At 33.2% G+C, this 17,430-nt stretch overlaps 1 protein-coding gene across 1 annotated transcript in view; it reads left to right on the top strand.

The window, feature by feature from the left end:
• Window positions 1-15,507, top strand: part of LOC145679753 (uncharacterized) — a 60,962-nt gene extending 45,455 nt beyond the window's left edge. Inside the window, exons 2-3 of the mRNA XM_081750310.1 lie at window positions 5,102-5,218; window positions 14,173-15,507. Of these exons, the coding sequence (XP_081606436.1) occupies window positions 5,102-5,218; window positions 14,173-14,382 (327 nt within the window). The 3' untranslated portion in view covers window positions 14,383-15,507. The remainder of the gene's footprint in view (window positions 1-5,101; window positions 5,219-14,172) is intronic.
• The last annotated feature ends 1,923 nt before the right edge of the window (window positions 15,508-17,430 follow it).

Raw genomic sequence — 17,430 nt, 5'->3', positions numbered from 1 at the left:
ACCGAATACATACACAACAATGTACCAAATTCACAACAATATGAGATAACTCAAAGTGGCGGACTCTCCAAAATTAAAATACTGAATAACTTTTTAAAAACTGTCCAAGTTTTTTTTTCAACAAAAATTACAAACACTTTATTTTCTATCATGTGACCCAAAATTAAGGGAATTATGGTTTAGAAATTTCCAAACGGTAGTTACAGTACGTTTTCTTGAAACAATTTCGAAACAGCATGTCGGATCGGATTCGATATTTGTAATATAAATGAACTGACCAAATTTGGTTTTAATTCATTCGCTTCCAGGAAAGTTACTGTATCCACTATATACATGAAATGGATTCTACTATCATAGAAATAGATGCATATCGTGAGATCTCTGCAATAGGTATATTAAAAATCTCACACAAGCTTATTACAAACAAGAAATTATAAGGGGGTCGCTGGCAAGAGGATGTGATAAAATTGGGGTCATGATAGAAATTAGGTTGAGAACCACTGTTCTAAATAAAGCTTACACTTTTATATTATTATTCAGCAGTGGCGGCTGGTACTATATGTTGCATGGTTGTGCAACCGGATATTTTTTTAAATACTAAAAATATTTTTAAGTGTTAAAGTAGTGTATCAGTAAAAAATAAACCTTTGCTCTTGAGCGCAAAACAGTATTGATGCATTTCTGAAAAAAGTCAATTAAAAAACGAAAAGAAAGAGAGAGATTTACCTTTCCAGTGGCAGCGAACGTTGCCACTGGAAGCAGTAACATTGAGCATATGGCAGCGAGCTCCTATCTCTTAACATGGGGAAGTGGATTTATTCTTGCAACGCTCCTATCTTCCCGTATTGGTCCCTTACGGTTGCATTTTTTCCGCAACTGGTCAGCTTCTGTAATAGTTACGAATTCCTCCGCTTAGCAGCGCTTGACTCAGTTGATAGGGTGAGGAAGATACAGACGCGTGGAAGAAAGAAGTTATTCACAAAACATAAACTCGCAAAGAACAAATGTAAGTCTGGTGGTAGCAGGGACGGATCCAGGCTGAAAGTTTGGGGGGCGGTCGTTCGAAGTCAATAGATTTTATTTAACATTTATAATACAAAGGTGAAAATTCTTGGGATAAGATTTATTTTTAAAAAAAATCCTATTCTGGGGGGGAAGGGGGGTCAATCGAGTCTCCAAGAAGAAAATGTCTTACTACGGGTCTAATTCCTACCTCTGTGTCCTTCGTGCACATGATTCCGTGTTCGATTTCCGGCGGAGAGCATAAATTAATATAAAATCATTCACTTCCAATACTCATCTGTCTTCTTTAGCCTAATTTGCTGGAATGTTAAACTATTTTTTTTTTAATTTTCAAAGGAAAACATCTTAGATTTCATGCTTCTTTACAGACAAAAAAAAAAAAAAAAAAAAAAAAAAAACGTGGTTCCTGAAAATGGACTTTTTGTTCCGTATATTTATACAAAGAAATGCTAACAAAATGCGTATTGTCGAAGGAGAGAGGTGTTTCTGGACCCCAAAGAAAATAAAGCGGAAAATATTTGCGGCAGCGATGCTTTCTATTCAGAGAAACTTGGCGAGCAGCATTTCAGATTTCAATAAAGTCATAGAAAAATTTGAAGCCCGAAAGATCGAAGAAAGACCTTCCATTCTAAAATAATGCATAGTTTATATAATTAAATAATTTTGTTTAACTGCGTGCATGCAATTTTCTTGCTTTTTTTCTTCTTTTCGGATTAACGCCATCATTCATGGCTTACAGCACATACTATATATTCGATTTATCTCGTGTCCAATAACATGAGTGTAGAGGTTTTGTATATAAATAGTGTATAAACGTACATTGATAGTGGTTGTTTGAAAAAAAGGAAATAGCTTATATATTAAATTAATATTCGAGAAATAATTTAATCAATAATATACAATTAGAGCTTAAAAGACTTTCCTCTTCATATTTCCTGAATATTTCTTGGATAGGACTCAAGAATGCTGGGGGAGGGGAACACTTGCGCGTACCTACATACCTTTGATATTGCAACATTGCAACCGGTGCTTGTACAGACTACGAGCCGCTACTGTTATTCAGATATGAATTTATCTCGCATATAGGTTTGTCAAAAGCAAAGAATATACCTCAGAGTGCTTATATTTAAGTATAATATTACACACAGGTTTTGTCCAATATTATATATTTCTTTTTTCTTTCCCTTTTTCTTTTCTTAATTTTTCCAATGAATGGTGTATAAACGTGAAATGATTTAAGTTCGTGTGGTAGCACAGACAATAGGGCCAACAGTGGGAAATTATTAGGTGGCTAGCTAACAATTATCGTTGGTTCTACATTTTAATGGCCTCTTTGCCAACCATTTGCCAACCTACGAAATTAATAACGAAATCTTTACGAAAGAAGCAAAATCATGATTTGAAACTGTGCTGTCGAAACCGTTGGATAAATTACGTCTAATTGTTGGTTAGCTAAGATATACTTTAAAAACTACGCTGGGGCAACGTATTTTTCAACTTCATTTTGTGCAATAACTAAGTCCGAATCATAGTAACCATTAGCCTACCAAGAGTGCTGCCAGGAAATGTTCACTACGAACCCACAGGGCCTGAGAACGAACGAATAATCCTTCGCACAAGAGGAAACATTATTACTACCATGCCTACAAATGCTACACATATAGTATGGTTGCGAAATTTCGTTTCCTATCCAGGAAGATTTTATATTAGCAGTCTCAGATATATGTATGAGTGGCTGAGCTACTAAAATCATCATCATATTATTACTACTTAATAGGCCTATATCTGTGCTGGTTGCCAGTATTATTTGTATGTAGTTGTTGAATAAACTCCGTTTTTAGACCAACAAATAATTAACATTGTACCTATTTAATATTATATTAGCAGAAGTGCCCGTTCTTCGCACGGACTCAATACAATTAACTTTCAGTATGTTAGACTAGTGTGGGTTAACTAACAGAGAGGGCTTCCTAGGTTATACTTTTTGGAAGTTCAGAATCTGTGATCCCCAATCCCCTCTTGAGTCGAAAATAAAAGAAAAGAAAGGAAACGGCTACGTACGTGATTATATCTAGTGAAGATTTGTGTACTATAGAAAATTTGGTGGCTCTAGATTATTTCTTGCCAGAGCCGGAGCTTAATGTGATTCGAGTCCAACTTTTAAGCTTTAGATCCACGTCTTAAATACCCTCGAGGCTGAAAGGGACATTAACTCACAATCGAATCAAATCAAGTAAAAAAATAACTTATGTAATCTTCAATCGTACGCTCAAATCTTGCAATCTTAATCTAACATATCTCATTGTCATACAATGCTGATATTATAATTTTATTTTATATATATATATAATTTTATTATATATATATATAATTTTAATAATTATATATATATATATAATATATATAATTTTATATATATAATTTTATTTTATATATATATATATTCGAGTTAGACCTCTTGTTTGCTTTTAAAAGTTGATATAAGCCTTTTCGTATGGAAGCAGCTTTACAGTTGAGCCAAGGGGAATTATCTAGTATACAATGTCATTTCCAGAAATTCGAAGAAAATTAAAGATTTTTGATAGCACATTTTAAAAAATAAAATAAAGATATTTAGTAAACACGTTTTCTTAAAATAACAAATAAAACAAAGCAAATAGTACTAAAAGTAAAAAAAAATATTATGACTTGCTTTCTTTAAAAAATAACAAATAAGTAAAACTTATCGTATTAAATATTTAAAAATAATTATGTTTTCAAGGAAAATATTCTTTAAAAATCCTTGTTATGCATAACTAAAACAGACATGAAAGGAGATCGCTTGTATAATCACTTGACTTACATGAGAATGGAAGAATTTGCAACATTGATTTGATTTTAGGTTTAGAGTCCCTTTCAGCAGTGAGATTATGTAAGACGTGGGCCTACAGCTTAACATGGGTTCCGAACCACATGAGCACCAACCGGGAACCGAACCCATGTCTCCCACGCCAAAGATGCGTACGCTACCTGCTAAGCCCCGAAGGAACTCAACTTTGCAAATTGATTGTGTGAGTACACAAGAGCGTTCCTCATGCTCTTTTTTTAGTCATGCATAGACAAAAAAAAAAAAAGTAATTTTCTTAATAACAGTGTAATTTGTTTTTTTAAAGCATGTTGGTAAATTTTATTTTATTTTATTTATTTTACACACCATGCTTTAGTACTAAAATTTCTTGTTCAAAAAAGATGACAGAAAGTTACATTGTGTACATAGTTCCCAAGACGGCCAAAAGATGTCAGAAGTAACGTTTAGACTCGGTAGTCCTCTAGTGGCAAAATTTAGAACATTGTTTCCCATATTTTAGTTTCCCATTATCCTTGCGTTAGTTTCGCAGCACGAATTCCAGAATTTTATATTAAATAAAGGATGAGGAAACAAAACGAAACTGGAAATTGGAAATCGTTTTCTGTCGACGTGAATTGAATCAAACATGAAACGAATGGGAGGTACACAGATGTGGAAAAAGGAATACACAATAACAATATTCTTTGATATCGCTTATGCATAGGTAGTTTCCAAATTTTACTTGTAACAACAAGCAAGTTAAAATTTCAGAAATAAATACCTAGGCCTAACTTGTTTTATTACTATTATTTTGTAGTATGAGAATATTAATTTTTAAAGAGTTTGGTTCATCCAGGCACGTAGCCAAAGGGGGGGGGGTCCGGACTCCCCTTCGAGACCAGAAATGAAAAACTTAAGGAAGGATGAAACATAATGAAATGAGAAAAAGAAGGATCAGCATTAAAATTTTAAAAAAGAAACTACAGGAAGATTTTGGTTACTCTTTCTTATGAGGAGATTTGTATTACAGTAGGACGTCGATAATCCGAACGTGGTCCCTAGAAGCCTTTTCAATTTTCAATAATTTTAAAACCATTGCTTTCAAACACTACTTATAAATACAGGAAATAATACATGACTTACAGTATTTGAAAAGTTTGAAAGCCATTTTATTAAAGACTTGCATTTACAGTGGGTATCTTATTTATAAATAAACAATTATATTAATTTTGATTTTTCTTTTCATTTAAGGTCTTCTTCATGGGAACAGGATGGTCTCGCGGTGATGGTAAGAAGAATATAAAATATGTGAGGGATGTCCGAAGCAGTATAAAAGTAGTTCCAGCCAATGGCGTATTGAATCGAGGAGTAAGCTTTATAGTAAAGAATTCCTAATGTATAATCTTCATGGCTGATATTTCGTTATATTCAGTTAAGAAAAACAATATAAATTAATTGAAATAGGTTAAGTCATACGTTTACTTCTAAGCACTTGCTTTGAAAACGAAAGCGAAATGCTTAACGTATAACTTATCAGAGTTGGCGTGGGTCAATGAAAACTTAACCCACGACCCACTGACCCACAACCCACTATGACCCACTCTGACCCACCGTGATCCACCACCCACCATGAACCACTCTCATCCACTGTGAACTACTCTGACTCACCAAAATCCATCATCATCAACTCTGAACACGATCCACGACCTCTTCTGTACTGACTAAAGAGTTTACACTTGTAATAAAACAAGACTGTGAAATTGTCACTAATCGGAGTTTGAATTTCTAGTCAATCGTTCAAGCACCACTCTGTTACAATAATGGTGGATCTGACCTTTACAATATCAAATGGTAAAGTGTTTATCAGTGAGGAAATTGAAGCACTTCGAGGTGGGGGGAAATTAGTATGTGCCTAAAATATACTCGTACTAAGAGAGTATTCTTGCAAGTGTTAATTTCTCAACGCATTCCAAAAGAAACTTCTATTCACAGGAAAATACTTCTATACAATATGGGAAAGATTTGGTTTCTCAGTTCACAGTATTTTTCTCACAAAAGACTTGAAAAATCATTTTTTCATGGTATATAAACGTGCTCGGGTACCCTCTGTGAGAGCATCTCCATAAAGTATGCTCATAATTGTAATTTGTGTAATCACTAAAACACCACGTTAAATTTAAGTTACAAATATGCATATTTGCAATTATTATGAATATTTATTCAAAGTAGTTTACCTAAAGCAAAGAAGAGACTTATTAAAAATTAGGTACAAAGTTGAATAACACAATTAAGCCATTAGTAATACAAGTATACATTTTCCATAACTCGTAATTTGCCACCTTAAAACAAATCTGAAATCGGGTTTATTTCCTGTTGGCGTTAGAACTTTTTTGTGGTAAATCATCCACAGTGGAATGATGCCCATCCTTCAGCCAAGAAATAACTAGCTCGTCTACTTTGAGCTTGTCTAGCGGTGGGCAATTAACATTGATGAACAACAAGTTAGACAATGTTTGAGCACTAGTCTATTTCTAATATCAGTCATCTGTAAATTCATAAGGGGAAATCCCCGCTCGCACTTTGTCGTGGAAATTGATAATACTTCTACCCGATTCTGCAACTCCTCATCGACAATCTGTTGGCAGCTTGTTAGACTTAAGTCTGATAACGATTTTTCTCGGTCAGTTTTGAAATACTCAGCAAGAAGTATCATCTTTCTATCACCATACAACATCTTTTCCATATCGACCATGTCAGTTGGCAATGTCGACTCATGGAGAACAGAAACTTCATCTACCACACCTTTGATAGGGAATCTTGTGCATAAATTATCAATTAAAGCCAGATAGAGTGATGATTTCTTATTTGTTTATAAATTTAATTTTTGTAATTACACATGAAGGTTTGATGCCATTACCAAGTTTCTTCCCCCCGCTAGAAAGCGAAAGGGAACGAGGTTCCTGGAAAGTGTTCAGAGGTGAATGGGAATTTCCCTCCTTCTTCCTCTTCAATTACCACACTGCTGTTTGCCATGGGCCAAATTACGATAAATTTCAATTAAATTATCATAGTATAATTATTTCCTTGATGAATTATCGATACTTTTCAGTGGAAAAAAGGATGAAATTTGAAAGTCCCAAATCAAGGTAATTAGACCAACCTAAAGGAGGAAAAAAGTGTAAAATTTTCCATATAATTATGTGTGCAGTTCAAACTTAAAATTTCCGTGTAATTAAGCTTACAGTACAAATTTTATGTCAATTTTTCTCACAACTTTATGGGTTGATTGCCCTGTGCTGTAAGCTCTCCATATAATAAACATAAGCTTCAGCAATTATTATAGTAGAAAGCAATGGATATATGAAGCAAAGCACTGTATTGTTTGTTTCTGATTTTTTTCTTAACTAATATCGATCGTTTTCGATCATTTTTACAAACCAACTCACTACCAATTTTCCGTATATAGAAAGTGTCCCCTCCATAAAGGATAATTTAAAAAAATGCTAGGACACATTCTGTTTATTTTCAATAAAGAGTTAATACACTGAATTTCAGCTCCGTAAGTTTAACGCTTGCGAGATACTCATTTTTCCCCGCAAAAATTCGGATCCTCACTACCTCCTTAGGATATTATGTATTATAATGAAAGCAATATAACATCTCAGTTTGGGTTAAGGCCTAACTATATATCAAAAGTAATTTCATTTGACTTTGCAATTTGACCGTGATGATCAGGCACACATAGTTACATTCAATTTTTTATATAATAATTTGTATATTACAGAGATTCAAAAATGTATTTTTTCCAGTAGTTAGCTCCTCTAAAAAATCACAGGTCTCGAAAGCCAAGTGGTAGTATAAGCCCTATTGCTATTATTACAATTACAAATATCAATATCCAAAAGTGCCTGAAGTTCTTTTCTCACTTGGTTAGATATACTCACCTCAGGTAAGTAGACAGAAACAAATGGAAAAGGAAGGGAAATGAAAGTCTTGAAAGTAAAACGAAGACAAATTTACCAGTCTTCAAAAGATACTGTCTACAATGCAGTGAGCAGAGTGGGTCGGTAGATCACACTGAGTCGGTGGGTCGCAGTGGGTCTTGTGGGTGGAGGGTCGCTGTGGGTCATGATGGGTGGTGTGTCGCAGTGGGTCACGGTGGGTGGTGGGTCGCAGTGGGTCATGGTAGGTGGTGGGTCACAGAGAGTCACATGATGTTGACCCACAACCCACTGACCCACTAAGAAAACTTCTCTGTAACTTATAACAATTTGAATTTGAGCTTATTTAAAGAAGTGTGGTTAAGGTTAAGATATATATTTTTCTTTTTAAGAAATACTAGTTTAGTTTATTAGTTTTTGAGATAGCGAATTTAGTCAACACAACACAACGAATTTAGTGAACACAGAATCGAAAATGACAGATATTATAGTCGAGTCCATTATTTTCGGGATCGATGAAATGACGTGACACTTCCGATGCTGTTTAAATTGAAGATTCACGCCCCATCGTGCTCAAGTTATTTTGTTGACATGGACACTGTGTCAAAGAATCACTTTGTGAACAGGTACATCATGATGATCGAAATACTGAAAACAAGGTATTTAATGTTTGAGTTTTGTGACATACACAGTAATCACTTTTCCTCCAGTTACTGCCAGCCTGCTGAAAATTTGACTCTTTCGACTTTGCTATTCACTAGTATTGTGGAAAATTGACATGTTCTTTTCTCCAAGGGTCATGGTTTTGGCCTTTTTTAATTTCCATAAATTATTCAGGTATTAAGAGTCTTCATCCCGGCGAAATTAAAATACCGCTAATTTTACAGTAATTATGTGATATCTTCAAATAGATAAAAGATAATTGAAATATGGAACAAGAGCCCTCTAGACAATATTATTTTGCGTGAGGTACCGTTATCACAAGTCACCTATTGGCTTTCCGTTTTCATATGTTTAGAAACGCGAAAATAAATGCCGATTTTCAAAATGGCTCGAAATCGAAAGCAGATAAGTGAGTCTTGATAATGGTTTCTCATGTAAAATAATATTGTCTAGGGCGCTCTTGTTCCACATTTCGATTTTCTTTTATCTATTTGAAGGTATCACATAATTACTGTAAAATTAGCGGTATTTTAATTTCGACGGGATGAAGACTCTTAAAGCAAGAAAACACAGAATAGCTATCATAATCTATAGCAGTGGTTCCCAACCTTTTTGGACTGACGATACTTTTGACTGAGCGCCCAAGAACATCACGAAATACTTGTTTTATTTTTTAATAATAATAATAATAATAATAATAATAATAATAAAAATTATGTTAGTGTGAGACTAAAAGTTTCTATAAAGTAGTGTGTAGTACTGAGTATTATTGATTTCGATGGAGGTGTTTTCTGGTACAGTCTGCCTCAAAACTGACTTCAACCAATTGCAATCAATGCTTAATGAATTTTATATTCTAAAATTTTGCGCCACACCCTGTGGGTCTGCGAGGGACACCAATGTGTAGTGACACACCGGTTGGGATCCACAGATCTAGAGTATATTTAATTTATTACTAGTTTCGGCTTGTAATTGGGTAACTAATCTTATAAAAATCACACACATTTAGAAGTAAAATAATCTTTATTTAAAAAAAAAGAAACAAAGAAACAGCCTACAATCTAAAAATTTAGAGTCTAAAACTTGAAACAAATACTTGTAAACTGAATAAAAATACATGGAAAAATCTTCATAAAATATTCTTTATTTTTGTTGAGCCATCTTTAAGGAGTTCTTTCAGTTTTCTGGTTGATGTGGGCCTAGAGAACAACGACGTACAACTAATGATTTGTAAAGACCTGGGGAAAGCTTTGTCCGTGTTGTATTATTTCAATAGAAATGTTGATCCTTAAATGACAACTTTTATTGAATATGACGAACAGCGAAATCACAAGAACTTGCAAAATGAAATAAAAGATATGAACGAGCGGAATGTAAACACGGATATATGTTTCTTGAGTATTATGCGTCTGATATATTTGAGCAGACGATAAGATCGTGAACTACTGTAATTTTATTGTTTACAAGTGACGTCAGGCAGTGTTGTCGAAAATACTGATTTTATGTGAAATTTCTTGTGTGTGCATACATTTTTTAAAGGAAACAAAAATAATAGGTTGAACCTAATCAAATTTCTGTGAGAGAGCAGTTATGTTCATATTTTAAGTCATTTTGCTTTGAGTAAGTAAAGCTTTCTGTATTTAGCATGAATTTCAAACGTTAACCTATCTAGATGACTAGCAACTTAATTATCCTATATGAAAAACAAATTTTAGCCATTAAAGAATAGTTAAGAAAGTATAAACATTAATACGTACATGGTGCAGGATTTGTGAACTTAAAACTGATTATTTTTAAATTTTCGTAGCTTTTATTATATCCTTGGTCGTAAACCAAGCGGACGACCAACTTCGCAATAAATGCGGTTGTTTCTTATACAATTTACGCGCTTGAGTGATGGAACTTTTAGTAACGTATTTCTCCAGAAATATCGATCTCATAGGTAAGGATTCACATATTTTTATTTCTTATGAAATGTATTTTCAAAATTATATTTCATATTTCTTCGAAAATTTTAAATTTTGTACTCTGTAAACTGTGAATCCACCATTTGTTTTGCATATTTCTGGCGTTTGTGTTATTTTATTTACTCCTTTTCGAAAGTTGCTAGTGGCGAAATAGGAATTACCCCAACCCCTCCCTCTACAATTTTGTACCCTGCTCTAGCGTCGTCAGCCTGCCTCTTTCATCTGTATAGAGACCTATTTCTTACGCCAGATTTACGGCTACTAAAATAACCAATCCAAATTACCTAACAGCAAAATAATACATACGAAAAAGTAAGCTTACCTCGAAACATGTAGATTAGCTGCGGTATTTAACTCTTTTGTTGTTGCTGTTGTTGTTATTGTTGTTCCTTTACGCACTAACCGTTCCGCTAGTCAAGCTGCCATTTGCTTTTCATGCTTACCTAGAAGCCAATAGATACACGTGACCTTGTAACTAAATATTTTGGTCAGAAAAAAACAAATAACTTAAGATTTGGTTGACATAACCAAATTAATCAACCAAGTGTTCTAACCAAAAAGTACAGTGTTAATAATCAAACATATTTAGTATAACTGACCAAATTTTGGTTAAACTGAACAAATAAAGGCCTAATGCCCTGACCAAACAAATCTGGTATTCCTGACCAAGTCATTTTTTTTTTATTGTAGCAGAGCACTGTACGTCCTACACTGCTTAAGATTCCAATCTAATCTGCAAGTTTCGTCTATCGTTTCTGCTTACATCATGACAGCCTACCTTTCAAACAACCTCAGACGTTCCATGAAAAGTTATTACAAACAAAGATTCATAAGATATGCAAATTATTTTGTGAATTATTTCAGAAAAATAACATAAGTACAGTAAAACCTGTCTTCAACGGACCCTTTATTAAACGGAAAACTGTCTTAAACGGAAATATTTCACGGTCCCATGAATTTTGGAGAACAAAATGTGTAAAAGTCCCTTCATTAAGCGGAAACTGTGTTACGCGGACAACGGAAAGAAAAATAAACATTTACGAAAAATTCTGTGTTCTGGACTACAGCGTTTAGATGTTTAGACATTCTGTGAGACATATACATTACACTGTTTGCGATAAAATGTTCGTTCTTTTGTTAAATATTTCTGGACAGTTTGACCTTCCCCAACCACTACTCATATTCACCCCCACAAATTGTCCTTAATCCCCGCAACTTAATCAAGAATCATACGGAATGTCGGAAAGAAGAAAACGAGATAGAGGAAGAAGAGGAATACGATACCGAGTTCGAAAAAGAGTGTAGAATAATGCATATCAAGATGCTCTCAGAAGTTTAAAGGAACTGCAAAAATTTGCCTTACGGAAAAATGATTCTGATTCACTTAGTATAATTTCTCAGGCTAAAGTGTATACGGAAAGTTAAGCAGCCAAGCATCAATGTACACAGAAAATCCTGCTTGGCTATTAGAAAAATAAAGAAAACGTGTGCATAGTATATTTTGTATTCATTTAAATTTTTTTGTGCATTTATTCGTAGAAGAAAGAAGTACTGTAATCGAACAATGTACGTAAAGCAATATATTTTCTCAGTATGCCCCTTTATAAGCATGTATTTAAAAAAAAGAAAGAAAGAAAGAAAGGAAAGGTCTACCTCCACTAAGCGGAAACCTGACTTTAACGGAAATTTTTGCAAGTCCCGCTCGATTCCGCTAAAGACAGGTTTCACTGTATTTCAGAATAATTTATTAATTTTATAGGTGTTTTCATTAATTTTTCGGAAGACAAGAATAAAGGGGAGCGCGCACTGGGCATTAGCTCGGTTGCTCAGCGGTTCAGCCTATCCCAGCTAACATAGATGGCATAAATCTAAATCAATAAACAACTACAGAACTTAGTTAAAACTGTTCAAAAATTTCTAGATTATTGAGCATTTCTTAAACACAATTCTCGTCATATCTCTAAATCGAAGACAATGACGCTTGTCTGTAGAAATACTAATTTGAACAACTTACAAAAAGACAAACAAGTTTAACACAGGGATAATAAAACCTGCAATACTTTCACTTACTCTAGTTTGTCATTAAAAGTTTGAAAGGTTTTAGAAGGATCAGTGAAATGAAACTTTGTGAAGTTCGGTAAAACGTAAGAAATGTATTCACATGGTAGTGTTTTCAAGCATTTGACAAAAATTTTCCAGAGTGATAACATCTGACGGTTGGTTTTGCTACTGGTATATAAAAAAAATTAAAAATGTGGTAATGCTAACGGTGTCAATGCTGCATTCGGCAGGGCCGATTTCTCTGTCACTTTAAGGGACATTCAGATATGTGTGTTTCGTTTTCAGATATTCAAGCAAATATATCCAGATCCTCAGGTCGAAATGTTCTTTAGGAGTATACTGGCCCCCTAGATCCTTCGAATCAGTGACCGTGGCTCTACTTTCTCCTACACTTCTTGTTCCGGCTTAAGATAGGTCTTCTTCAAGTCTCTAAACACATTACAAAGTTTTTTCTACCTGTTATTTACTTCTATTTGCTATGAGCTATTTACGTATAATAATCAACTTCATATAGCTCTATATTTAAAAAAGGAACGATTATATTTATAAATTTTATATAAGAAAGTTTATTCTTCTGGACGTACAGAGGATCACGTAGTAAAATATCTTGGGTCGTATTTTCAGACTTTAATCACGTTTACCCGGTATTCAAGAGTCCAAATGAGGCATTATTTCTGTGCTAATGATGTAACAACTACTGCACTTATAAAAACGCTTGTCTCAATAAACTGTTTGCAATATTAATGTTGAGTTCTAAATAAATTAAGAAGTTCTACTTTTTTGTTAAATAAAGTTTCACTGAGTTTATTAATTGTAGTTTTCAGTACCATACTGCACCCCAAAATCCCAACAGAGCATCCCTGGGCTTTTACGTAAAATTTCTTTGGGAAATATGATTAGTTCAATGGTTAGATTTTAAAATTTTAACTTGCTTATATTCCATGAGAGCAAAATTCCTTCATTATGTTCACATACCTAGTATTAACCTAGTAATGGTATTATTCTGGGATTTAAAGAAATCACAGCTTTAGACAACACAACATTTGCAGCCAACCTTCTGACTTACAATTATGTACCGGTAGTTATTATACTTGTAACATGAAAGTGGCCCAGCATAGCATAGTCGTTAACACTCGAGCGACATACTCTTTCTGGATTCGATTCCCGATGGGGACATTCCGCCGAAAAAGTGTAACAGTCTTTTTGGGTAAGCCATCCTGAGTGAGGTTTCCCTGGGTTTTCCTCACTCTTACCAGGCAAATGCTGGGATGGTATCTAACATATAAGTCCCAGGCCGCTTCCTTCCTTCCCTTTCCTCGGATAGTGCGATCGCCGAGGGACGTCATCGTTCATACGTGACGAGCTAACATAGCCATAGATGCTGAAAGCCCATAAATCTAATTCCCCTTCGTAACATGGAACTTGCATGAGAACATATTAAAATTATAGGCTGGATGAGCCCAGAAGTCCCAATGGAATTTGAGAAATGTGCTTGTGCATTGTTGACTTTTGGTCTTCACCTCCTGACAGAATGGTTCAAGAATGCTGATATCTTTGTTTAAGTATATCGTAAACATAGGCCAACGATGATCAAGGAACAGCGTCATGTTAACGCTTCTGAGAGTTTCATTTCACTTTCTTTTATACTATCCCATTAGTATTTATGTAATGTACATTTGTTTTTCTTTAGGGAGGACATTACTGGCCGAGAGAAGGATCAACATCATACGTGGACGTCAAAGTTGAGGACCTTGATTCTTCTTCAACTTCAAAATCAGTAGAAAATCAAGCGATAGCGGAGGATAATAGTGTGATTGATGCGAAGAAAAGCAACATCTTCAGTCCCAAAAAATCAACACTAAAATTAGACAGTCGTCCAGTGATGAATGCATGGATGTAATCTTCGTATATGATTACTCTCTGTAATTGTGTTAAAAGATGATAAATTATATTTCGAAAATAAGGGCAAATTACATGTTGTTCTGTCAAAACTGGAGCTCCATTTGGTTATATTTTGACAGAAACATTATTATTATTGGATCCACAGTGACATGAAAAAGTGATAGATTATGTGATTGCAGTGATAATTAAGGCAGCAAAATAAAATAAATCAAATATGCAGACTACTTCCCCCAAAATACATATTCAACTTACTGTTAATATGGTGATAAGATCATTTACAATTTAACATCAAATTGTGTTTTTATGTAAAGTTAAAATTCGAAAGAATGATAAGCAATCATGTAAAAATAAACTATATACATTTTAAACATCAGGAAAATAATTTATATTTAATTTTTTTTATGTAGTTTAGTATGTATATATTTTATTTTTAGTACTTGTGTAGGAAATAGTATTCATTTCTAAATTTAGACAATGAGTTCAGCTAACCACGTATTGACTCGAAATGAAGATTGTTTCTAGTTTTATATTACAAAATGAAATTTAAATTAAGCACAAACCAAGCAAACATTAGTTTTACTTGGATGTTATTCCAATCAATTAGTATATGCTTGAGTCAATAGCTCTTTAAAAATTGAATTTGGCTACCTTTAATTATTCTATTAGGCCTTGTTTCCATGTTGTAAAACTAAACACAATAACACACTGAGTAGTGTTATGTGATAAACAACCACGCAACAATTTAGTGTGTTGAAACTGTTACGTGATTGCATTTTTATATATATTTTTATCACGTAGCCTTGCTGAATGTGTTGTTATGTTTAGTTTTGCTGTCTTTCTATTTTTGACAGTTTATTTATAAGTTTGCTCTTAGATACAGTTAACTAAGGATTACAAACTTGTTATAAAAATGTGAACACGATATATTAAGATGTAAATATTTAAGTGCGAGTAATATTATCGAAAGTAGAGAATTAGGTAGTTGTAAGCAAAGTTGAATGATTTAAATCAGCTTGGTTTAAAACTATGATTTGAACCGTGGTTTATACAAGTTTTTCTTTAAATAAAGAGTTTGGTTTCGTTCATCATTTTTGAACACCTTTTTCATAAAACATTTATGAGATGCGCCAAGAAATATAACAAAGAAGGTAATATATATATATATATATATATATATATATATATATATATATATATATATATATATATATATTATTTAATACGTTTCTTCAGCTCATGTGTTAAAATTCCTGCTTATTATATCAAGTCGTTATCTCCTAATATAAAGGAACAAACAATCAATATTGTAAAATACTATAAGTGCAATCACTTTACAAGTGTGGTATATAGAGAAAGTGGGAGAACCTAAACATGTTGTTTTAACAAAGGTACGGTCGAATAGTTTCGTAGATTAGAAGATTATGTTAACAGTTGGTCAACAACTGTGAAAGTATACGAAGAAAACTGAGTAGTAATCGATTCAACTGTACAGAATCTGAGACTGAAAAAGCAAAACTAAAAATGCGTTATTTCTTGTTAAACCAATAGCTGTTAAACAGTACTTATGAAGTGCAGGAGAATAATTACACTATAGAAGACAGTAAAAATTATGGAAACATGTTGAATGAATTTTGAAGAATTTGATATTCCTAAACGTTTCTTTTTTTGATTTTCAAGTTTTAAGATAAAAAAGAGACTATTTAATGAGCCATATTTTGGTTCTACAGTAAAGGCACAGGTGTCAAAATATGAATGGTGGAAAAGCCACAAATCTCAAGTATAGAAATAATAATACTTTAATTTGCATTATTGTACAGTTACTAACCATCTATAGCTGCCATTAAAAGATTGTTTTGTAATTTGGTTTTGTTCAGTCATCACTAAGAAACCGTTTGGAAACCGAAAAGGCTGGTTTGGTGTAGTTATGTTTGAAGTTCCAACAGCAAGCATGAAGCTGATAACCAGTTGAATTCATGGCATTTTCGATTGAGAAACTGATTGAGTTGAAATTAGGTAGTGAAATGTCCGTATTAAAAAAAAGAAAAAAAAAGAAAAAGAAAAAAAAGAAAATTACAAGTGGTTTGCAAATGTTAGTGGAAAGAGACGAAGTAAAGTATAACAACTATAGTTACTAGTTTCTATAAGTAACAGTAATTTAAACAATTCTTTGATGTATTATAATAAGTTTGTAATGTACTTATGTATAGGAAATCAAGGGGAACGTTGGCTTAGTGGTAGGATACTCACCTGTGGTATATGGAATCCCTGGTTCGATTCCCGTTTAAGTAAGTTTTTGGTGGACAACATCGTGTCCGTGACTTTTCTTGAGGTATTCCTGTTTCTTCCTACATTCTCATTCCACCAATTCTTCCATCATCATTCACTTGCTTTAATCATCTGTCTCCCTTAGCCTAAAGGGGGATAATTGAAGGACATTAAATTGAAAGATTCTATTTGATGTTCTTTTTATATATAAGAAATTTGAAATGAAATTTGTGTCGTTATATATATTTTTTCTTTTCTTCTTCCTTTTTTTTTTTTACAAAATCTATTTATTTGTGTTATATTCTGTACACATGAGGTATTGCTTTTGAACCTTCTCTGTTCTTAAAATTACGAACGTTAATTAGCATTTTCAATTTACAGCAGAAGTTTAGTAAAAGTAAATGAGAACAAAAGTATAACTACAACACTTTATCTGTGCCTACTACTGTAGAAAAACTGTATTTAGTATTCTGATATAAATATCACACTTCAAAATAAGTTTTAAATATAAACCAAAAAAAAAAAAAAACTTATTTAGAACATAAAACCTTGTTTAAACCAACTAAACCATGGCTTTTATTTAGTTTATATTATTAAAAAACCTGTTTTCTTTTCACAACTTTGATTGTAAGTAAACAAAGAAAAGGTAGAAACTGGAGAATTATAGTTTCAATTACCTGGTCCAGTGATAGCAATTTTGAAGATTGAAGTACGGACGTATTTGAATGTTAGAATTGTAGTTTTCTTGCAATCTATTTTTGCCGAATTAGTACAGTGATGA

This window comes from Thermobia domestica, chromosome 2 (assembly GCF_964235325.1).
Source record: "Thermobia domestica chromosome 2, izTheDome1.hap1.1, whole genome shotgun sequence".
NCBI classification, from domain to species: domain Eukaryota; kingdom Metazoa; phylum Arthropoda; class Insecta; order Zygentoma; family Lepismatidae; genus Thermobia; species Thermobia domestica.
Note: the sequence above shows the minus strand (reverse complement) of the source record. Positions and strands in the feature narration are given on the sequence as shown.